This window comes from Arvicanthis niloticus, chromosome 8 (assembly GCF_011762505.2).
Source record: "Arvicanthis niloticus isolate mArvNil1 chromosome 8, mArvNil1.pat.X, whole genome shotgun sequence".
Lineage (NCBI taxonomy): Eukaryota > Metazoa > Chordata > Mammalia > Rodentia > Muridae > Arvicanthis > Arvicanthis niloticus.
In genome coordinates, this window is record NC_047665.1 from 27,233,107 (window position 1) to 27,256,863 (window position 23,757).

At 42.9% G+C, this 23,757-nt stretch overlaps 1 protein-coding gene across 3 annotated transcripts; it reads left to right on the forward strand.

Annotated features, from left to right (window-relative positions):
- Positions 1 to 7,870: 7,870 nt before the first annotated feature.
- On the forward strand, positions 7,871 to 22,999 carry Rpp40 (ribonuclease P/MRP subunit p40). Of its 3 annotated transcripts, XM_076939188.1 has the most exons (9): positions 7,871 to 8,033; positions 12,706 to 12,811; positions 15,609 to 15,753; positions 16,418 to 16,486; positions 17,878 to 17,973; positions 18,589 to 18,714; positions 21,052 to 21,250; positions 21,369 to 21,503; positions 22,781 to 22,999. In XM_076939188.1, exons 3-9 carry the CDS (start codon positions 15,666 to 15,668, stop codon positions 22,977 to 22,979), a joined length of 912 nt encoding a protein of 303 aa, XP_076795303.1. In that variant the 5' UTR covers positions 7,871 to 8,033; positions 12,706 to 12,811; positions 15,609 to 15,665; the 3' UTR covers positions 22,980 to 22,999. The 3 variants fall into 3 exon arrangements, with proteins under 3 accessions (XP_076795303.1, XP_076795302.1, XP_034366383.1); XM_076939187.1 differs by lacking the exon at positions 12,706 to 12,811; XM_034510492.2 differs by lacking the exon at positions 7,871 to 8,033 and having other exon boundaries at positions 12,689 to 12,811.
- Positions 23,000 to 23,757: the final 758 nt, after the last annotated feature.

A 23,757-nucleotide genomic window follows, 5' to 3' on the forward strand; every position in this document is an offset into this window, starting at 1 on the left:
GAAAATCATAAATGGCCTACAAATACCAAAGAGAGATGAAAAGAATTTACAAACATGTGGAGTGCATTACTCGTGTTTTCAAATTTATCCTATGATTAGAAATGAAAATATAGATCGCTTGGTCCTTGTTTCCTAAACTTAGTCCTCGGTGATTTTCTTAAATGATTCCAAGGTCTTTCAAGATACTTTGGCCTTCTCTTGCCAAGATTATTCCAGTGGTGAGAGGACATGACTCGTGCCTCTTATAGATGTACCTCTCTCCAGACCTGCAAGGGATGGTGTATTAGCAATATGGTTGAGTGAAAGGCTACAGGCTCTGGAGTCAGGCACATCTGATAAAACTTAAGTCCCAGCCCAGTTGTTTACTGGCTGTGAAGCTTCAGACTTCCCTTGAAATATTAGTCAAGCCTCATCTGCCAAAGTATTTCTCCTTCCTCATTTGTGCCTTTGCTTTCTATGATGTGGTTTTACAGTTGTTCCAATTGCTGGATAACATGTGTTTCTCCCACACTGGATCTGAGCTGACCCTCTTCTGGGCAGAAGAATTAGACAGACATGACTCTGAGAAGAGGTCTTGAATGCTCCTTACTTTTTCTTTCCTGAGCCCTGCCACTTCCATGGGAAGAAACCCACTATAGGCTGCTGGAGGGTGTGATACCCTGGAGAGGAAAATCAAGGTTGCCCAGAAGTAGAGTTACCTAGACAGTCAGCACTGGACAACATAGATTCACGCACATGTGCACACATGCACACATACATGAAGAAAGGCCTAGCCAGGCCTTTACTTAAATGGCTCACCAGGCCAACCATGAGATAAATTTCAGACTAGTTTGTTATGCAGCAATAACCAACTAATACATACAGGATGGGGTCCCAGTATTTGATGGTATATTGATTACCAGTTGCCCTACAATTACTGACTTCCTTTTCTTATTTAAAGTCCATTTTCTTGAGTAATAAGGAAATGCATGCAGACATGTGTGTTTGTGACTAGAGTTTCAACTACACAGTACATTATAGAAAGAAACGGACAACCTCTCTCTAACCAGGACGGCTCTGAGGAAAACTGCAAAGTTAGTTTTTCATCTGTTTCCTTTCTTATCGAAATTCTAAAAAATAGAGACTAGACATGAATGAAGATGGGGTTCCCTCTTGATAGTGCCACTGGGGAAAGAGACTGAATCATAGCAGCAGCAAGAGGGAGGGAATGGCCACCTGTAGAGCCTTCGGCTCAGTTTCAGGCATATTGTTTTTTCCCAGTGGGCCCAAGGAAAGGTGGGAGGGATGGACATGTTATCTCCCTAAAGTGGGGGCAGGTCAGCGGCCCTCACATCATCTTCCTGTGGCAACCAAGCTAAAAGGGAGACGGAAGAAGGAAGCTTTCCATTTTGCCACCTTGCCTTTATTCGGGCTGGCAAGTTCATCTATCTTGTTGCTTCCATCACTACATTCCTTTACTGATATTGAAGCTTTTTCAGGCTTCCCACATAGACAAAAGGCCAACTGTTCTCCTACAGAACCAGACTGGAATCACGAAGACTCCCAGTCTCCTGCACTGAACAACTACAAGAGCTGGTCTCTCCGATGTGAGACAGCCTTTGTCACAATACCCAGACCTTATCATTCAGTCAGAATCCCTGTAATCTAGTGAGCCAACCCACACAACAGAGGTCTGGCTTAGCAGAGGCTCTTGTGAGTGCATGGCATTAGTACGTGCGCCACTTGTGCCTGGCACTTAGATGAAATAAGAACAGAGGGAGAAAATGTCCTCAGCTAGAAGCACTTTTCTGTTGTTATTATCAGGATGGAGGGCCAAATGGAAATTAAGTTGATTTGTAGAAAATAAAATCATGTCTTACATTAAAACATAATGCACAACCAAATCAATAAACATATGTAATGTCCTCATGTCCACCGTAAATGCTGCCTTATAAACATGGAAGATTCAATGTGTGTTAAGTCCAAAGCAGTTCATTAAGCACGTATTTCAAGGCTTGGCTGCAGGTCTCTGTATTCTTCTTCTCCATAGAGTCTCTTTCCTGTGATCAGGGAAAGGGCCAACGTTATGTCTACAGCACTCAAAACCCACAGGGGTTCTCTTTCCCTAGCATATCAGTATTTTTATTTTCTCATTTCTGAAATACTAATTTCAGACCACACGAGAGAGAAAGAACTTGGTGGGTTCACGCTGGAGTGAAATTATATGTTACATTCACAAGCACAGCACATTCTATAACTAAAAGCAGGCGTAATTCTCAACAATTCAGCAAGGTCCCAGCACACTCAGTGCACACCAGGTCTTAGATTATGCCCATGTATCACTGAGGAGACTGTGTGCTGAGTTCAGGGCAGACAGGGGCTGGTGTTACAAAGAGGGCAAAATTCCATAGCACCCTAAACAAATCATACTCTTTTGAGAGAGCAAGCATGAAAGCCAAAGTTAGCTTACTCAAGGGAATGTCCTGGTTTGCTTCTCCAATAAAAAACATTTTCAGAGAGTTGAGGCCTAGTTAAAATATTGGAATACTTTGATAGCTGCCCCAGAATATGACTGGACTCAAGAGCGATAAAGGACCCACAGCCCCCAAACACTACATCTGTCATGGACATCAATGTGAGCACCAATATTAGAAAAACACTTCTTCAGTTCCTATTTGGTTTGTACTGTTAACTTTATAAAACCAACATCTCTGATAATGCACTTAATTTTTTCATTGTAACAAAATGCACACAATGTAGTTTACCACCTTAGCCATTTGTAAGTGCAGAGTTTAGTTGTTAAGAGATTTCCATATAAAAAAAATTTTTTCAAAGACGGAGATTTCCATAGTTCAGCACTCCCTAGAACTTTTCATGCAGCAAAACTGAAATTAGCCATTCAGATGCTGCATTTTTGTAATAAAAAAATCTGAATATAAAACGCTTCATTTCTTCAATTATTCATCAACAATGATTGTAATCTGCCCATTCTATACAGACTATGCTTCCTGGAACTGGGTAGAGATGGAGAAGAAATAACAAATATTATCCTCATGAGATAGTAAGCCCTCTAAATTGGAAACACAGAGATAGTACATCTTGATGCTTTGCACAGCATCTGTCCCACAGCTAGCTCCTAAGGGAGAGGTTAAAACAAACTGAATACTTGCAGTGGGCGTGAAGGACAATGAGGGCTTTCTCCTAAAGGTATACCCTGGAGCTGAAGGGTTGCAGGCATCTGCAGCAGCACTATCTGCTCACTTCCTTCCTCCCTGGGACTGTGACTCTTCCCAGCCCCAGCTCCTGTCTCCCTTCTTCTCCATCGTCTTTCCCTTAAGCCTGCAACCCCAGCTATACTGCCCCTTCCCAGCGGCCTTTTCCTGTTCAATATGCAACAGCAGCTGCCCTCCTCCACCCCTCCATCCTCCTTTAGCTCTTTAGTCGTGTTTCTGGTCTCCTTTTCCACAGTAAAATAAGTATTTCCTCACTCTGCCACATTCACAGTCGCTGGAAACCAAAGTCCACCCTATAGCTTAGCACCCCCACCCAGTTTGGGAAGTAACTGAAGTCCCTTCAGGATCTGGGAAGAAAGCTTTGTATTTCTCACTTCCTTTGATTTTTCCTCAAACAGAGTTATTCAAAATAAAAGTTTACAAAAAAAATATATTGTGGTGGTCATAAAAAGAAAGTACGGACACATGCTATGACATGCTAGTAAGCTTGAAGACAAGGTGATGGGAAGAAGTCACAAGAAGCCTTGTGCTATGTGAGTCCTCTTATGAGACATGTCCAGAAAAGGCAAGTCTTCAGAAGAGGTGGGTGGCCATTTACTGCTGGGGAAGCAGGTGTTGAGGATAGCTAGAGAGTGTGGGCCTTGTTTGCAGTACCAAAAATGTCCTCACGGTCACGGCAGTGTGGACTGTGTGTTTGTGACTATACTGAAAACCACTAACTTAACACTTCGATGCAGGAAATAGGCTATATCCCACCTTCTTCAACATTTTAAAAATATGAACCATCTTAAAAAATATTTTAGAAAATAAACCATTTCATATATGCAGAATTTTGTGTATATAAAATTTATGATAGAAATAAATTGGTTACCTGCTTAATAAATATAACTTTGCCACCAGCTTTGAAGTCTTCAGATTTGGTCCTTGCCAAATCTAGCCTTTTACCTCCCCACCCAAAAGAACAAAACACCTGAGGCTTAAAAAAAATTCACTTGACTGACATCATACTTTTATTAATTAATATCACTAATTAAAATAGTTAATTATTCATAATATATTGTTTACCTTATAAGTGTCTTGACTTTCTTTTCTTTATAGTTTTATTTACTCTGTGCGCGCGCGTGCACACATGTGCACGCCTGCGTGTGTACATGTAATGGAAAGAACATGAAAGTTAGAGGACAGCTTTTGGGAGTCCACTCTCTCTTTCCACTGTAAGATCTAGAGATCAATCTCAAGTCCTCAGGCTTGCAGGCAAGCAAGCCATCTCACTGGCCCACCGTGGCTATCACAGAACCCTATAGACTGAGTACCTTGCAAACAGCAGACATTTATTTCTTATGGTTCTGAAGACCACAAGTTGAAGGTAGAGTGTCTTTCTTGTTCCCAGTGTATTCTGTGTTCTCACACGGTGGGAGAGTACTAATCACGCTTATCACTTCCCAGAGGCTCTCAATACCAGCACACTGGGATGGCTTCTATCATGTGACCAGAGGCGTGGGAACAGAAGACACTCACATCACAGCAGGTTTTGGTTTCCACTGCAGCTGTCTGGTTAGGGCCACTCTGCTGAGAAGTGAAGCTTCAGTCTTGTCGTCCTGAAAGGTTGTTTGCAGCAGGACCTGGAGCCTGTTGCAGAAAAGGTGTGTGGTGTGCTGTTCAGGCTCAGCAGGAGGCAGCCTCTGATTTCACACTGGTGTCTGCAGTAATTACATTCCCTGCACTGCTGGGCCAAGTTGTAATAAGATGGTGTTAAATGATTCCTGGCGGTGCAGGGGTCACTTTAGGTGCTTCTGAGTCAGAGACCTCTTTCTCAAACACTACACAGATGTGTATATATTTGCATATATTTGCCAATATGTGTATTTGAGCACTGTGATTTTAACTTTGACCCAATATTAATTTACTTTAAACAATATTTTTAATGCTTTCCAGGAATTGACTATCTTTCAATTCTGTTTTAGTTGTTTGCAATGTTATTGTACCATGGCCCAGAAGTGTCTGTACATTGTTTAGTATTTTATATTTACTAGGTAAATGGTTTTGGTTTTGGAATATGATCTATTTCTCTGCAAATATCTCGGCTTGGGTTTACTCCATTTATTGCCATATTCTTTGGGGAATACAAATACAGAACAATCATAATTTCATGAATTTGTATGCTATTAAATTTTGGTTTATTTATATATTATTTTCTTATTTATTTATGGGAGGGGAGATTGAGACAGCATTTTATTCTGTAGCCATAGTTAGGTTAGAACTCACTATGTAGCCCAGATTGGGCCTGAATTCACAGTAATGCCCCTGTCTTAGCCTATAAATGCTGGGATTATAGATATGAATCATTATGCCTGATTATTGTAATATTTATTTTTTTAGCTCTAAAACAATATTTTAAAATTTAATTTTAAAGTTAACATACAAAGTAATGGGCTTTTTCCATTGTGTTTTTCCATAATACTTGTCATTACATGCTATTTGTATTCATGCCTTCCCGGACTGCCCGGCCTCACTTCCCCGTACCCTTCCTGTTGGTCCCCTCTTTTTGCTTTATTTTTACTGGTTTTTGGTGTTGTTATTGAGACTCCCCTCACCCCACAGCCTCCTTCTTTCACATGCACTCCCTTTCCTCTTATTCCCCCTCCCACCTCAGGATCTTCTCTTTAACTCTTATGATACTCTTCCTGGCTTCATGACCCCTATACACACATATTTAAATCCAGATTCCACGAATGAGAGAAATCATGTAGTTTTTCTAAACCTGAGTTATTTCAGTTAAAATAATGACCTCCAGTTCCATCCATTCTCTTGGAAATGTCGTGGCTAAAAACAATTGCACTGTGTACCCAAGCCCTGTTTTCTTTTCTGTGCTTTTGTTTTTTGAGCCAGGGTCTCACTCCATAATCCAGGCAGGTAGGCAACTTCCTAGCTAAGCCAGGAAGGCCTCAATTCTCAGTAAATCCCCTGCTTCAGCCTCCCAAGTGCCACCATACCCAGCACATTTTTTTATGCATTCATATTGATGGACATCTAAGCAAGTTCCCTATCTTGGTTATTGTAAATTGAAGTGGAAGTTTCTGGTTATTTCATGTGATACAGGCTCCTGTGGTATCTTACTGAGGCAGACTCATGTGGTGTCTTGCTGAGGCAAGATTCACTCTACTCCCAGCGGTTGCTTGAGGAAATTGCTTGAGTTCCTTGCTTACACACACACAGACACACACAGACACACACAGACACACACACACACACACACACACACACACACACACACACAGAGCCTTCTATTTTAATATGCCTCAAACAGCACAAGGGCTGGGCCACTCTCATACTTCCACGTAGCTAATGCCTCTCCTCCAATACTCCTGAGTTACTACTTACTAAAGTCTATATTCCATCTTTGCTACCCAGACACAATTGAGGGAGGGGCCCCTGGGGCCACTCTCCCCCCACCCCTACCCCCATCCCCACCCCCATCCCTGCTTTTGCATGGCTGGTTCTCTGTCTTCTCTAGCTCTCAAGCTTGCATCCTATTTCTTTCCTGGCTTGGCGATTCTAAATTCTTCTTCTTCCCATGCTTCCCTTGTCCAGGAAATCTAAAGTCCCGCCTCTGTCTCCCTGTCCAGCCACTGGCAGTTTTATTTACCAATTAGAACCAGCTGGGGGCAGGGACCCTTAGCATCTCACACACAGATGTGTGACTTCTCCTGTGATTAGGAACCCGATTAACATAACATAAGCAATAAACCAAATCCACAGCGAGACCTCTGGAGGACATGTAATGTTCGGAGAGAGTGTAAACAGGGCTCAGTGGACAGTGATGTGGCACTTTCATAGTTAGCCTTTTGATGCTTCCTGGGCCTAACATCTTCGCTGATCTTCACTTCGTTAAGAGAGGCACACAGAACTTTCCCTGGCATCCTGGTTCGTTCTGGTTACTCCCACTGACTTGTGCCAATTCAGTGGAGGCCTGGCAGTTTCTGCTGGATTGTGCCACCACTGCTGATTTGTGTTTGGCATTCTGACGCTACTGAACTGGACTGCTAGTATCCTGACAAAGAGATTGGAATCACTCCAACCAACTACTTCCAAACAGGTCCACATCTCCTTGTCCTACTTATCGCCTTTTCCCTCCTAGCTTTGGATGGTGGGCTACAAGCTGGGGGTGGGGGAGGGGTGGAGGAGTGGGGAGGGGGAGGTCGGAAGCATTTGAGAACCTGTAAATAGTGCAGTGTTAAACATGAGTGTGCAAGTATAAGGGTCTGTGATTCACAAACAGTGATACCCCAGACTCAAATAGCATGCCACAGCAAAGAGCATTTATTCTGCAGAGAGCCCGCATGCAGGCATCCACCATACATTGGAATGAAGACAGAGGTGTGGACTTGGCAGGGTCAATTAAAAGCCTGTTCAAGTAGGGCTGGGTGACTTTTACCTTTCTTTCCTTTGATTGGTTGGCCTTATCTCCGGGGTATGGATGTCTTTGTGATTGGTTAAGACTCTAGGGGCCTTTTGCTGATTAACTATACTTGACTCAAGCTAGGTGGCGGGGCAGCTTCTACAGCTCCTGATTGGCTGCCTGTGAAGTTGGCTCAGCTTCACAGTGAAGTTGGTGGCGGGCAGCTTCCTGATTAGCTAATCATCTAATTGTGTTTTTCCCCTGCAATTGACTGTTTTGGACCTTCCCAGATCTGGGAAACAGAAACTTAGACCAAGTTTCCCAAACTGCCAGTTTTCATCCTGACATGGAGTCAGCCTGGCTCTACTTGACTCAAGCCTCATACAAGTATCTTTGTGATGTACTGAATTAGAAGTCTTCAGGTATGTACATACCCAGGAGTGGCACAGCTGGTTCATATAGTAGTGCATTACTAGGTTTGTTTGTTTGTTTGTTTGTTTGTTTTGAGGAAACTCCACACTGATTTCCACAGTGGCCACACTAACTTACATCTCTAACAGCGGTGTGTAGGGGTCCCTTTTCCCTAAGTCAGCATTTGTTGTTTGTTTTCTTGATGACAGTGTCTCTGACTGATGTGACCTAGAACTCAATGTAGTTTTTTTTTGTTTTTTTTTTTTAATTTGGGTTTCTCTAGTGGTGAAGATTATGGAATATTTTTACATATATCTATTGGTAATCTGTATTTTCTCCTTTTGAAAACTGATTCATTTGTACATTTGTTCATTGGATTTTTCGGTGTTTAATTTTTGGTGTTCTTTATAGGTTCTGGACATTAATCCCCCATCTGAAGTATATTTGGTAAAACTTTCCCCCTATTCTGCAAGCTGTACCTTCACTGTGCTGAGTATTTTCTTTGCTGTGCAGAAGTTTTTAACTTTATGTAGTCTTAATCAATATTTGGGGTCATTCCCCGTGCTGTTGGAACTCTTTCCAGAAGTCCTAGGTTGTGTCTACATCTTGAAGCATCTAGTTGCGTTTTCTGTAGCAGTTTTGGACTTCTGGGTTTTACATCCAGGCCTGAATTACTAACTTTTCTGCTGTGATAAAAATTTCCAGCAAGGCTTTACCTCCTACCGTTTCCACAACCTTCTCAAACAGTGCCACCAACTGGGGATCAAGTGCTCAAATACATGAGCCAATAGGGGCATTTCTTGTTCAAACCACACATTCTGCTCCTGGTCCCATAGGTTCATGGTATAAAATGCACTGAGCCCCACCTCAAAAGTCCCCATAGTTTGTACCAATCTCAACACTGTTCAAAAGTCCAGTCTCTTAACTGTAACCCCCTGTAAAATAAAACAAAAAGCAAATTACATACTTCCAGTATACAATGGCACAGAATAAACATCCCATAGAAAGATCCAGCCATACAAAGGCTGAAATCAAGCAAGGAAAATACCAAATCCTGTGCCTGTTACCTGGAGCTCCAGTTTCAAGGGGTCTGTTCCTCCAGCGTTGCTGCCTGTAACATTCAAGTCTCTCTTGAGCTGGTTCTGCCCCCTGCGTGTAGCTTCTTCTAGTTTTATTGGTTGATTTTTCTGGATCACTGCTTGTGCTCTCCCCACATCAGCACGAAGGGATTGCTGGCATGCATGATGGATTCCTTCCTACTTCTCCTTTACTCAGGCTTTCTTCTCTTGGTTTATTCTTTCTGCATTCTCATGACTGAGACTGTCATTCTTCTTCCCCCATGTGCAATATTCCTTTACTCATCTTCTGTAAGTGCTAGCTTGGTGATCATCAGCTGTCTTTGTTTTTACTTGTCTTGGAACATCTCCATTTCATCAATGATTTTATTTTGTTTGTTTGTTTGGTTTGGTTTTTCAAGTTAGGATTTCTCTGCATAAAGAGTTCTCTGTCTTGGAACTGGATCTGTAGACCAGGCTGGCCTCAAACTCAGAGATCTAACTGCCTCTGTCTCCAGAGTGCTGAGTGTAAAGGTGTGGCCACCACTACTTGGCTTTCATCAATGATTAAGTTAATTTGAGGAAATTAATTTTTTGATATGGAGTATTATGTAGCTCTTGCTGATTTCAAATTTCTAGATAGCCAAGGATAATCTTGAACTCCTGAGCCTCCTGCCCTCACCTTCCAATGCTAGGAGCAGAGGCATCTGACACCATGCCTAGTTTATGTGGTTCTGGGGTCAGAAACCAGGGATCTGTATGTGCTAGACAAGAAGCTTACCAACTGAACAATATCATTGGCTTCAGTGCTGATTTTAAAAGACATTTGTGCTCCATATAGCAAGCTTGGCTGGCAGTTATTTACTTTCAGGTCTTGTTATGTTGGGACCCGCAGAGAGCGTGTCAGCATCCGCCATTCCAAGATGGCGCGGACATCGTGTCCTCCCCACTAGTAAACAATTAACTGCGCAGGTGCAAAGGCAGAAAGCGCGCCAAAGTCACTGGCCAATCCTGAGGCGTAATATTGGGTGATGAGTGAACAGCCAATCAGAAGTGAACACGTCACTCTAGGGTGTATTTAAGCTGTGCCTCTTCCTGTCTTTGGCCCTTCCACGTCTTTTCCACTTCTGCTGTTACAAGTAAAGCCTCGTTTGTAGTAATACCCGATGCCTCCGTGTCCTTTTTCACGGGCGAAGGGGACACGAGAGGCGCGCGGAACATTGTTATATATTGTTCCATGCCTTCCTGGCTTTTAGGGTTGAAGCTGAAAGACATGATGTTATTCTTCTGTGTTCCCCTTTGTAGCTGAGTTAGTATTTTTTCCCTTACAGCTTTTACTATTATTTCTTTGCCTTATAATTTTGTGTCTTCATTATGTTATGAAAAGGGTCTGGCCATGCCTATTTGAGGTTGTAAATGTCTCTTGTATTTGGATGTCCATCTATTTCTCTAAATTTGGCGGGGGGGAGGGGAGATTCTTCTATAATCTCATTGAATAGATTCTCTATGACTTTAGTTTTGATCTCAGCTCTTTTCTGTCTCATAAATTCTTAACTTTGATCTATTGATCATAACCCAGAGTTCTTGAATATTGTGATCCTGTTCATTATTTTATTGATATTTGAATTTATGGTTTCTTCAACCTCCTCATACCCTTTGTTCTGCTTAGTCATGTCTATTGGTAACACTTTACACTTTGAACTTTTACTCTTTTTTTTCATTTCCCCTATTTCTATTTGTGTAAATTTTTTTTTGGTCAAAATGTCAGTGTCTTTGAATAATTATTCTTTAGCTATCGAGTCTAAGAACTCTGAAGCTCCAATAGATAACTTGATGTCCACAACTGCATCTCTCCAGTGGGTGATTAATACTTAAGAGATACTGAAAATCACAAGACAAGCTCTCTGCCCATTCAGGCAGTGCTCTGGATTCTTTCCCCTTTCCCAAAGGACTAAGGAGACAACCCCTCAGCTAGAACATTAGCACCATAGGAAATATGATCTGGGGAATCTCAAGAGAATGAGAGAGCTTGAAGCGTAGACTGAAAAGCTGGTCAGCAGAGGCGCCTGATGAACAAGGTGAAGTTAATAAAGACAAGACAGCTCTGGAGGACACATAACACTTGCTCAATACAGCTTCAAGACAAGAGTCTGCAAGTTCAATGACATCCTCTCCCAGCCTATTCCAGGCACCCCGGAAGAGGCTGCTTCAACATCTCATCGCTTTCCTTTCTCCCTTTCCTTCTACCTTTCTTCCCTTTTTCTTCTTAGCACACTGTTAGTGTTTTCCCTTTGTTGCATTCCTTAAAAACATTTTATTCCCTCTCATGATAAATTTAGGCTTGCTTTCATTTTCTTGCTATTTTCACACTTACCCTACATAATCATTACCTCCTAGCATATTCTACATTAGTATTATAAGTTTCTGTTTCATGGTTATCAGTAATATATTGCTGAACTTCAGTAACTTTGGGTGTATTTCTTTATCTTCCATTTTTTTAGAGATTTATTTATTTATTTATTTATTTATTTATTTTATGTATGTGAGTACACTGTCACTGTCTTCAGACACACCAGAAGAGGGCATCGGATCCCATTACAGATGGTTGTGAACCACCATGTGGTTGCTGGGAATTGAACTCAGGTCCTCTGGAAGAGCAGTCAGTGCTCTTAACTGCTGAGCCATCTCTCCAGCCCTTTGTCTTCCATTTTGTTACTGTCCCAGCAACGTGTTTTCTTCTTTATAAATAAATAATATTGGGGACTGAGTCTTGGAGAGTAGGGTGCTCAGTAAGAACAACAGCAAATAAACCCACAGACATCTCCAAATCAACAGATGTCAAAACCACACACAGAAACAAACGCAGGAATGAAAACCCATGACAACAAGAGTCCTCCAAAACCAAATCAATTATCCGGGCGTGGTGATGCACACCTTTAATCCCAACAGTCAGGAGGCAGAGGCAGGTGGATCTCATCAAGTGTGAGACCAGCCTGGTGTACATACTGAGTCCCAGGCTAGCCAGGATGAGACCCTGTCTCAAAACAAAACAACTCAACAACTGGACTCAAAGCTCCTGAAATAGGTAAAATGCTGAGTGATTCCAGAAGTTTACTAGTAAAAATTCTTTAAGACCTCAAAAAAAGATTAAAAAAAAAAGATTAATTCAATCAAGGACCTGGAAAGAAAAGTCATTTTGGGAAGGCTCAGTGGGAACTTAGGGGCCTGCGGGTGGGTAAGCATTAGGAACTGGACCATGTGAGGAGTCAGGAAAACAGTGTGTTGCAAAGCAGATGAATTTCCTGACTGTACTAGGCCTATCCTATCTTCCTCCTTTTCATAAGGTGGCAAGGTGCAGGCCTTCTCTGAGTCCTGCTCAAGTATATCCACTGTTCCTCCATGGAGAAACTCTGTGGGACCGAATGGATGTGCCAGGGTCTTGAGAACCTTCAGACCTAGTGCCTCCAGGAACTGACAGAAAGGGAGGGGGAAGAAAGCAGGGTTAAGGCGTGGTGGAGGGAGGGGCGTAATCCGAAAGGGGCGAATGGCCGGGTGAGGGGCGGGACGAGGGGCGGGCAGGGAGGCGAGGCTCGCCTGGACTCCTGCTTAACATGGCCACGCTGCGAAGGCTGCAAGAGGCGCCACGGCACTTACTGGTCTGTGAGAAATCCAACTTCGGCCACGATAAGTCTCGCCATAAGCATCTCGTGGAGACGCACTATCACAATTACAGGGTGAGTCGGGTCCACCCGGCCCCCTTGGGCTGGTGAGGTTTAAGGTAGAACCACGCTTCACCTGGCAAGACCTCCTAGACATGCGGGAGTGGGCGGAGATCTTCCTTGGGCATGCTGGGAATTGTAGTCTCTTCACGGTTCTTGACTGCCTTTCTTGGTGCTGCGTAGGACTACAATTCCCAGCATGCACCAGACACAAGGCGGTGCTCGGTCCTAAGAGGAACAGTAGAGTTTTAGTTTGTAAATTTGGCGTGGTTACTGCCGGGTTCAGGATTGAATCCCTGGGTAGCTTGGTGGTGGGTCTGGCAGGCACGGAGGAGTTAGGAATGTAACCTGCAAGTTCGGAGTGTGACCTGTACAACATGTAGCACCCTAAGTTTGGGCAGATCTCTGTGGATCAGCTTGTGGATCTTTCCAAAGCATTACGAAGTTTGAGGAACCAAGGAACTCAAACAAACAAACAAAACCTTTACCTTAAAATGAGAAGGGCTTAAATGTCTTACACCTTAAATATCGGCCTGATAGGATTCTCAGCTAGACTAGCTGCGTCCTTGTCCCGCAGGATCAAGCTAGGCTGGTTGTTGGGGCTTTGCGGGATGGAATTTATATGTGCACTTGGGAAGCATTTGAAATCCGCGCGGATTTTGCATCTCTCTGGTTGAAGGTTCATCTCTGCGGTCAGAGATGTATCGCTTATCTCAACTGGTCTGACCTAGGTTTATCAAGGAAATGGAAGCTTCCAGGAGCACTTCTGCTTCTATGTAGCTTCTAACTAATTGAATGTCCCTAAATCCCTTATGCTCCCAGGAGCAGTTCCTTTGATTTTATGATTCCAGAGTAAACAAATCAAGGCATGTTGAATTATACTCTGTTTACTTGAATATAAAGTGTGAAGGACATAACATATATTGCTTATATGCAAAAGATAAGATTCAAGTAAGATTTCCATTACAATATTTCTGCATAGTCTCTTACCTCACATTGAAATGCAGAAATGAAAAACTTCAGTAGTCAAATATCTGTTTGCCTGAGATTAATAGATTAAAAGATTTATTGCCTACCAGGTTGGTGGTGATGCACGCCTTTAAACCCAGGCAGAGGTAGGTGAATCTCTGAATTCAAGGCTAATCTGATATACAGAGCAAGTTCTAGGACAACCAGGGCTACTCAGAGAAACCCTGACTTGGGGAGTGCCTGTCTTAGTTAGGGTTTTACTGCTGTGAACAGACACCATGACCCAGGCAACTCTTATAAAGGACAACATTTAATTGAGGCTGGCTTACAGGTTCAGTGTTTCAGTCCATTATCATCAAGGTGGGAGCCTGGCAGCGTCCAGTCAAGCACAGTACAGGAGGAGGAGCTGAGCGTTCTACGTCTTTATCTGAAGGATGATAGGAGAAGACCGGCTCCCATATGGTTAGGAGGAGGGTCTCATGGCACACTCCCACGCCAGACTCCAGAGATGCACGCGAAAACCCAGAGACGCCCACTACAGAAGACAGATCCAGACCTTCCAGCTACAGATGAACTCTTTTGCCAGCCACATAGCTAAAGTTACATGTTAGTGAGGAAAACATAATGTCTATTTAGATTAATCAGATGTCATTACCCTTAAACTGTACAACCTATATTTAATTGATTCAATGATTCCTTGCCTTCCCAACCATACCCTCAATTCCCATTACCCTTGGCTTGGTTATGCTACACCCTCCGGCCTACATAGTGTTTTGTTTTTTGTTTTTTGTTTTTTGTTTTTTGTTTTGACCCCCTCATCCAAAATTTTCACTAAAAAGAGTGAGATTTGGGTCGTGAAGAGATGGTTTGGACATAGCCTGGTCGAACGAGCTTTTGAACCACGGAAGGCATTCAGCTCTGTTCTTCCCCCCCCCCCCCCCCCCCCCCGTAAAGCGCTGGGTTTGAGATAGCCGGGACCCAACAGGACTTTGCCTGTCAGGGACAGCAATTATCTCCCCATGCTCCCGGATTCCAGACCACTCCATCTGGTCCACATCTCTCATTAACCTACACCTTGTAGACTACAGATGACGCAGAGTTGCCCCTCCTTTAATGAAAGAAAAGAGAGTGGGATGTCGGGCCTTGGACGAGGTAACTTCATTTAACCTGCACCATCAGTCACGTAACACACAGGTAGAGGGCATGATTAGCAGGTCTCCACCTCCAGAGATTAAAATATTAATGAGTTATCTAAAGGTGGGGGGCGTAGCTAATTAAGTTATTCTCGCCCCCTTTCCCCCTACCTATAAAAAGCCAGGCCCTCTGACTTTTTGGGGTGGCGCGCACCATCTACACCCATTCACCATGTCATGAACGATAAAAGCTTTGGAAAACTGGACTCCACGTGTCACCTGGGCCTACCACCGCCAGGTTCCCAGCCTTTGGAACCCTGAACCTTCAGCTGAACTTACAGCTGCTGGCCTGCCTGTGGCAGCTGCGTGAATGTGGGACCCTCCGCCAGTGGTGTGGGAAGCCCGCCTGGGACCCTGCTGTCGGACCTCAGTGGGACCCTGCTGCCAGACTCTCCCCCGCTCGAGGTTTTTTTTTTTTTTTTTTTTTTTTTTTTTTTTTTTTTCCCCACACATACCTATTCCAACAAGGCCACATCTCCTAATAGAGCCACTCCCTGGACCAAGCATATTCAAACCATCACATTGCCCATGTTTATATGTCCCAGTAACACCTGTGAAAGAATAACTAGCAATTTGGATATTTCATTTCTATAAACATGGGTTAATCTTCATAAACTATAACTTCGTTTGTTCTTCTTGCATTCTAATAGGTTTCATTTCTTATTCCTGAATGTGGGCTGCTGTCAAAAGAGCTAAAAGGTGTGGTCATGGACATTGGGCCCTATTACTCTGTGAAGAACTTACCTCTTCATGAGTTAATTACACACGAATTCATCAACACCTTTGTAAAGAAAGGTAGGAAAAAGCGTTTAGTGTCTCACATGAACAAGACAAGATGAAGAGCTATCAGAAGACCTCAGCGAAATATTGTGGTTCTTCACTTGTTTTTAAAAGGGCCTGTGGGGGTTAGGTCGTGTGGTCAGCTGCATCTGTCACTTCTCCATCCGTCAGTATCATCATTTTCTTCCCTGTGTCCTCTTTAGGTGATAGCTAAATGTCTTGCCAAATTTAATTAGCTTTTTCGATAACAGTTAATTAGATTGGATCCTTACAGATGATGACTAAGTAGCTTTTGAATATTAAACTTGCCCAAATAGTTTCTGAATGTTAACTTAGAATTTGCATGGAAGTTTGTCCTCTTGCCTCTTTATGGTGAACCTTTCTCCTAGAATCCCCGAGATTACAGATTTTATTCTGAGCCCATTCTCAGCCTGTTGCTAGTAAACTTGCACAAGAAGACCCTGGATGTGGCCAGAGAGGCAGGCTGGTCTAGCTGGAGCCTAGCGTGTTTTTATTCCAATGTATCTCTGGGGTGTATTGGGCTTATTGGATGAGTTAGAGCTGTGCTGGATGCCGACTGTAATCCGCCGGCAAGACTTGTTGCCATGTGAAAATAATTCACAAACAAATGTTGTGCTACTTTAATGACTTAATTACTCTTCTTGCCTTTTTCTTGCAGGTTCATTCTCTGCGTTAACTTACAATACAAGTGTTGACGAGGATAATACTGTTGCTCTCCTACCAAATGGTGACAGCATTCATTTTTTTTCTTTTTCTTCTTTCTTCATTAGAAAAGAATAGTACTTCTTAAAAAAAAAAAAAAAATTTAAGGAGGGTAGAGAGATGGCTCAGCAGTTAAGAGCACTGGCTGCTCTTCCAGAGGACCAGAGTTCAGTCCCACTTGGTAGCTTACAACTATCTGTAACCCCAGTTCCAATGAGTCCAGTGCCCTGTTCTGGCCTCCAGAGGCACCGGGCACATACATGGTACACAGACATAATATGAGGACAAACCCCCATACACATAAAAATAAGATAATTTTTTTAGAAGTCAAGTCATACAGCTGTAAACAGAGTAAAATGAAGCCCATCTTTGTGCCTGACTTCCTTCTTAGATGAACCTGTTTGATGTTTTTTCTTTGAGAATTTATAAGCATACATTTTTGTTGTTATTTGTTTTGTTTTTTAGACAGGTTTCTCTATGTAACTTTGGCTCCCCTGGAACTCACTCTGTAAACCAAGCTGGCCTTAAACTAAGAGATCTGTCTGCCTCTGCCTCATGAGTGTTGGGATTAAAGGCGTGCGCCACCACCGCCCGGCAAGCATAAACATTTTTTAACATTGGTTATATGTCATTGTTTCTCAGTAGTCTTATTTCCCAAGGTGTATGTCATAGACATGTTCCTGCTTCAGCACGTGACTTAGAACATTTTGTTTGGTTTTGAGATAGGATCTTGCCACTTAGACCAGGGTAGCCTCAGATTTTCATTCCTTCTGCCTCAGCTATCCAAGTGCTGGGATCACACACATGAACCAGCACAGCTCTACCTGGCTTTAACATAGAGCTTTTAAATGTTTTGAAGATACTTGAAGTAGGGGCTGGAAAGATGGCTCAGCAGCTAAAAGTGATTCCTGTCACAACTCAAGTTCTAAGAGATCTGACATCCTCTTCTGACATCCACAGGCTCCTTGGTGTACTTATAAGCAGGCATACAAATACATATTAAATTAAACTAAATTAAAATTTAAAGAAGGTATTTGAAGGAATATAAGACCACAGTTGTTTATTTCATCTTTTATACAAATGTAATTGTTGTTTTTAGTTTTCATTATTGTTATATATATATATATATAACAATATATATATATATTACCACCAAGCATGGTGGCTCACACTTGCAATCCTGCTATTTGTTTAGAAGGCTGAAGCAAGATGCTTGCCACCAGTTTGAGTCCAGCCTCAGCTACAAAGCAAAGTTCCAGGCCAGTTGGGTGCATTGCTAGATAATATCAATGTGCTATAGACAAGTTCTTCATGTACATTTACACTGACATTTCACTGCTCAGATGTCCAGCTTTCTTAGAGAACATCAGCCACATTTTAATGTCTCTAATGTAGGAACTCTTGTGTGATTTGTAGGGAAATTAATTTTATCACTGGATAAGGATACTTATGAAGAAACTGGACTTCAAGGTCATCCATCTCGGTATTCTGGCAGAAAAAGTATGAAGTTTAGTAAGTATTTCGTGTGTTCCATTCGTGGCTAGCAAGTCAGTTTTCCTGTAATAAAGTATAAATGTTTGCCTTACCTCCAGTCTTTATTCAGAAAAATATGGTTCTTGCCTTTGAAATCCTGACTCAAGGAGCTATTGGTTGCACTTCCTGGGGGATTAGTTGGTACTGTTAAATTGTTCCTCTTTGTCTGTACACTGCATTTAATAAGGGTTGTAGGACTACCCCTTGTGTGCAGTGGAGAACAACTTGGTGTGCTTCGTACACAGTTTGTGATTACTAGTGGAAATTCATAAGTGAAGAGGTTGTTTTGTGTTATTGATATATGGACATCAGTAACTAAGGTTATCACAGACACCGGTAGATTGAAGTTGATCTCCTGAAGACCTCTGGCCTTGATCTTTGACCTAGGAAGGATGTAAAATATTTAAACCAACTATAGTTAGCAGCTCTCAACAGTAGAAATAGCCCGCTGAGGGATGCGTTTTTGATGAAGTCAAAAGGTGAAGAACAAAATAATCTGTACTACTAACAAACTTACCAAAACTGTAGGTGCTTCTCTACAGTGTAAGCTCTGTATAATTTGAATGAAACAAGTATTCCTCTTTCTATTTTAAGTCATTTCCATTGATCTAATGGATTTATCCCTTGACCTGGATTCTAAGAAGTATAGAAGAATATCTTGGTCCTTCAAAGACAAGAAGCCTTTGAAGTTTGATTTTCTTTTGGCTTGGCATCATACAGGTATGAAGTGTGAATTATTTAATGATGCAATGATTTTGAGATCTCTTGGGCGTCATGGAGGATTGAGTGGTGATACACTGCTGTGGTCAGGGGACATTGTTTACATAGGTGTGCAGGCTTTGTGACAGAGCTGCTCTGGCTTTCCAGATGTCCTCAGCACCTCAGCTCAGGGTAAGTTTTGAAGCAGTCTGCCCCAATTTTCTTGGGTTTTCTGCAGATCTAGAGAGCTTCACAGTGGCTTCAGAACAGCTAACATGTAATCTTTCTCTTCTTTCCCTCTGCTTACATTAGAAAGCCTTAGCTAGAATAGTTTAAATTAGCATCAGTTATAATTAATGTGTGTGATCTGTTTATCATTATTACAGGATAGTAACCCAGGCAGACTATTAAATGTCAGATGCATTTGTTATGACTTTTAATTGATTAGAATACTAAATTTAGCTCCAGCTTTAATGTTCATCAAGTACATTAATTTGCTTACAACTTCCACATGTATTGCTCCGTTTAGAAGTACATCTCTGGCCCATTCCAAGATTGAAACGAATCAGACCATTGGGAATTATGGTGGTGTAGTCTGTCCTGGAGGACAGGGAAACAACGTACATTTTGGAATTCTACATCTGTCTGTTCCTCATGGGAGGTTCCTCCATACTCTCGGCCCAAGATGGCTTCTCTCTGTCCAACTGTTGTAATGCTTGATGCCTCTCCTCCTTCTACATACAGCAGATACATACAGATGCAAGAGGGGAAGATGTTTAGTGACGTTTCTGTCAGTTGGCAACGTCTCCAAGGACTCTGTACAGTGGGTTTTGTGCAGCTTCCCGCGCCCCTTTTTTTTAAGATTTATTTTATTTGTATGAGTACACCGTAGCTGTCTTCAGACACACTAATAGAGGGCATCAGATCCCATTACAGATGGTTGGTTATGAGCCACCATGTGGTTGCTGGGAATTGAACTCAGGACCTCTGGAAGAGCAGTCAATGGTCTTTAACCAGTGAGCCATCTCTCAGTCCTTTTGTAGTTTCTTATCCTAGACTACTAATTACTACCAGAGAAACTAAGGATATTCCTGAGATTTTACACTCTTTACCAGCCAGCAAAGTCAGCCACAGATGTCATGGGTACAAGTCCTGGGTCAAAAGACGAAGGATTTGATTCCTCAGAGTGGTAGCCACTGATAAGTTAGGAAGCCCTGCTGGCAAGCTGATATTGTCACTCTCAGGACAAGACCAAAGGCCTAAGAACCTGGAGCCTGGTATCCAGGAGCAGGAGAAGCTGGGCAGCTCAGCTCCAGGAGACAGAGTGAATTTACCTCAGCCTTATTGTTCTCTCTGGGCCCCAGCCTTTGGAATAACCTACATGTCCAGCCACCCTAAGAGTGGGACTTCCCTACTCAGTCCATGACCTCACATACCAATCTCCTTTTGAACACCCTCACAGACACACCTAGAAATGAGCTTTACCACTAATCCAGTGTGACACCTAGACGTAATCAACAGATAGGAGAATCAGCATTCGAATAAGTTCACCAAATCCCAGTAGGCATAGAGTGTCAGAGTTGGTGCATGTTCTGTGGGTTACATTACAGAACAGGAGGGTAGAACCCTAGCGACCCAGTGCTTTTACAGTGGGAGTAAGCCTGCCTGCTCTGCCCACAGATGGTGAGGGATCATTATTTCTGTGTTACTAGACAGTGAGCCAGCCCATCCTATGCTCTAGAGGGGGTGTCTGTTTCTGTCTTCCAAGGCTGTTGGTTGTACCAACCTCTTTGAAAAGATACAGTGGATTTCCTAGGTCTTCAAAGGGATGAGCGTGAGATTCTGCTTTCATTCAGTGCCTCTAGTATTTCCTATTAGATTGTACAAATAGACTTCTTTCTATAGACTTCACTCACATCCCTATATAAGGAATACTTTGGGGTTTGTCTATGAAGATCAGATTTTCTTGTTAAAGCAAATATGGGCCTGAGACGGAGGCATTGCGTAATTCCAGGAAAGGTGGGGAAGGTTCATGGTGCTTTAACATAAGCAGTGGAAAGCAACTTCAAGTGACTGTAACTAGGATACACCCCTGCCTGACTTCCGTTTTTCCTCACCTTCAGCCTTTTCCCTTTAATCTTAGCTGTTCATTGTAACTCCAGAGGGAGCAGGAAAGGTGTTGGGCATAGTGATACATGCCTATAAAGGGAAGGGAAGCAGATAGGAGGATCATACATTACAGGGCAGCAATATACTGAGAGCCTGTGTCAAAAACAGGCCTCCAAAAGAAAGGGGAATGGAGGTGAATCAAGACAGGTTGTGACAATGTTGACTCGGTCTTGTCTGGTGTGTTTTAAGGTACAGAAGAATCAACCATGATGTCATACTTTTCCAAATACCAAATTCAGGAGCATCAGCCAAAAGTGGCATTGAACACAGTGAGAGAGCTTCAGTGCCCAGTGCTGCAGAGCAGCAGGCTTGCAGGAGAGCCAGAGGCGGCCTGCAGTGCCCTGGAGTTCTTGGACTGGCTTGGTGCTGCCTTCTGCAATGCGGACCTGTGGGTATATGAATGCTGGAGTCCATCGCTTGTGTTCAGTATGAGTTTGATACTTTGGATATGGCTATGTCGTGGTTGTAAATGCTTTTTGTTTTCCCCCTTTTCCTTTTTATGGCAGAAATAACGAGTCTTATAATTTCATATCAACCTACTGCTGTCCCCAGCCAAGCACAGTGGTAGCCCAAGCCTGTCTGTGTACAGTGACAGGTTTTATATTGCCAGAGAAGATACTTGTCCTTCTGGAACAGCTGTGGTAAGGATTCTTTTGGCTGTGTCTCTTACTTATTGGTGCTACGTTGGGGTGATAGGGACTTCTGTTAGTGTGGTCAGTACAAGGCAGGGCCCCTCACATTTATTCTTTTTTTTTTTTTCATTGCTCGGCTCAAAGTATATAGTGACAGCAAAACAACAACAAACAACAACAAAATCTTACAGTTTTTAAGATTTGTTTTATTTATGCTCATGTGTATGTGAGTACCACTGGAGGCCCCAAGAGGGTGTCAGACACCCTGGGGCTGGAGTTAATCGGCACCTGTGAGTCTACCCATGTGGGTGCTGGGAAGCAAACTCGGGTCCTCTGGAAGTAAGTGCTTTTAACTACTGGGCCATCTCTTGGGGCCCGACATAATTATTCTTGCTGATAGTGAAGATGCGATTTGAACCTACTTAACCCTTGTGGGAAGAGAAAGCAGAGCCTCAGAAGGCTTCTGGAACCAAGCTGCTAATTTTCCTGGTTCTGTTTTGAGCCACTTTTATACAAAAGTATGACACAACTTGAAAACACTTCAATATTCTGTGGAGCAAATTATCATCTACATTAAGTTTAAGAATTCTACAGTCTTTCATTCAGAATTAGATAGGAGCCCAGCGTGGTGGTATATGCCTTTAATTCCCAGCACTTGGGAGGCAGAGGTGGGTGGATTTGTTCAAGACCAGCCTGGACTACATTGTGAATTCTAGGAGAGCTAGACCCATAGAGAGACCCTAATTGTGTGTGTGTGTGTGTGTGTGTGTGTGTGTGTGTGTGTGTATTTTCCTTCCATGCTGTGAATCAAGCTTAAGGCCTTGAGCATGGGAAACAAATGTTAAGCACTAAGTCCCTGACCCAGCAAGAATATAGGAAAGAGCTCAGCGAGAGAGCTCAGTGGGTAAAGACACTTGTAGCCAAAACTGACAACCAAACTTTGATTCTCAAGACAAACAGAGGACCTGCAAGTTTTCTTCTGACCCCCCCACAGGCACACATTTACAAACCAACAAAACCCCACCTCAGTAGAAGGGAAGCTGTTACGTTGTTTGGGCAGGGAGAAGGTTGTTCTCTTGGTCTTAAGTGATTTTTCAGGCAGTGAGTAAGAGCTACTGCAGTTGTCTTAGATAATCTTTATGGATCTCATAATGAAGCACCAAGTATTTAATTCACATAGCCTGGTGTTTATAAATCAGAGTCTCAGTTTAAGGAGAACATTAGATAATTTCTTTAATGTGGATGTTCTTGACCTCCTATTTATAAGAATTGTCTTTCTTTTTCAGTCACTACTTTGATGAACCAAAGTTGGCTCCGTGGGTCTCCTTGACAGTTCAAGGCTTTGCAGACAGCCCTGTTGCATGGAGAGAGAAGGAACATGGCTTCCATAAAGGAGGAGAACACTTGTACAATTTTGTGGTTTTCAATAATCAGGACTATTGGCTTCAGATGGCTGTTGGGGCAAATGATGACTGCCCACCATAAAAATGCAAAGTTTAAAACCACACCTTGTTTGTTGTCATATTTCCTCATCGTAAAGGGTTATGTGTCACCCAGACTTGCTACGTGTATTAGTGAGGGTTCTCTAGAGTCACAGAACTTACAGTCTGTAGTCCAACTCCCCAACCATGGTCAGCAGCCGCTGTGAATGGAAGTCCAAGGATCTAGCAGTTGCTCAGTCCCACAAGGCAAGCAGGCGAGAAAGAGTCTTCCTTCTTCCAATGTCCTTATGTTGGTCTCCAGCAGAAGGTGTGGCCCAGATTGAAGGTGTGTACTAACAGCTTGGATGTGAGACTTGCTTTGTCCCAGGTGACCTTGAACTCAGAGATCTCCTTGCCCCAGTCTCCTGGGATTAAAGGCATCTACTATCTTGCCTGGGCCTAGCTTTTCATAGCCACCATGCCTCAAGATCAGGATCACGGGTGAACCTTCCAATTCTGGACTGTAGTTCATTCCAGATATAGTCAAGTTGACAACCAGGAGTAGCTACCACACTAGGGTGATTAGCCTCAGAGCTCGGCACTGGCTTGCTTGCTGCTCTGCCGGGACCCCTGTGCACTAGCTGCTGATCCTACAATCAGCTCTGAGCTGATTTTTCAGTTGAACACAGAGTGTTGCTTACTACAGAGCAGGGTATACTGGAATGAGAGGAAACGGCAGGATTGGAGCGCTCGGTGAGTTTTTCAGGTGCTAATCATGTGTGAACTGTTCTGGTTTGGTTTTCTGTTGGCCAGAAGCCACTTCCATGAGGAAAGGATGTCAT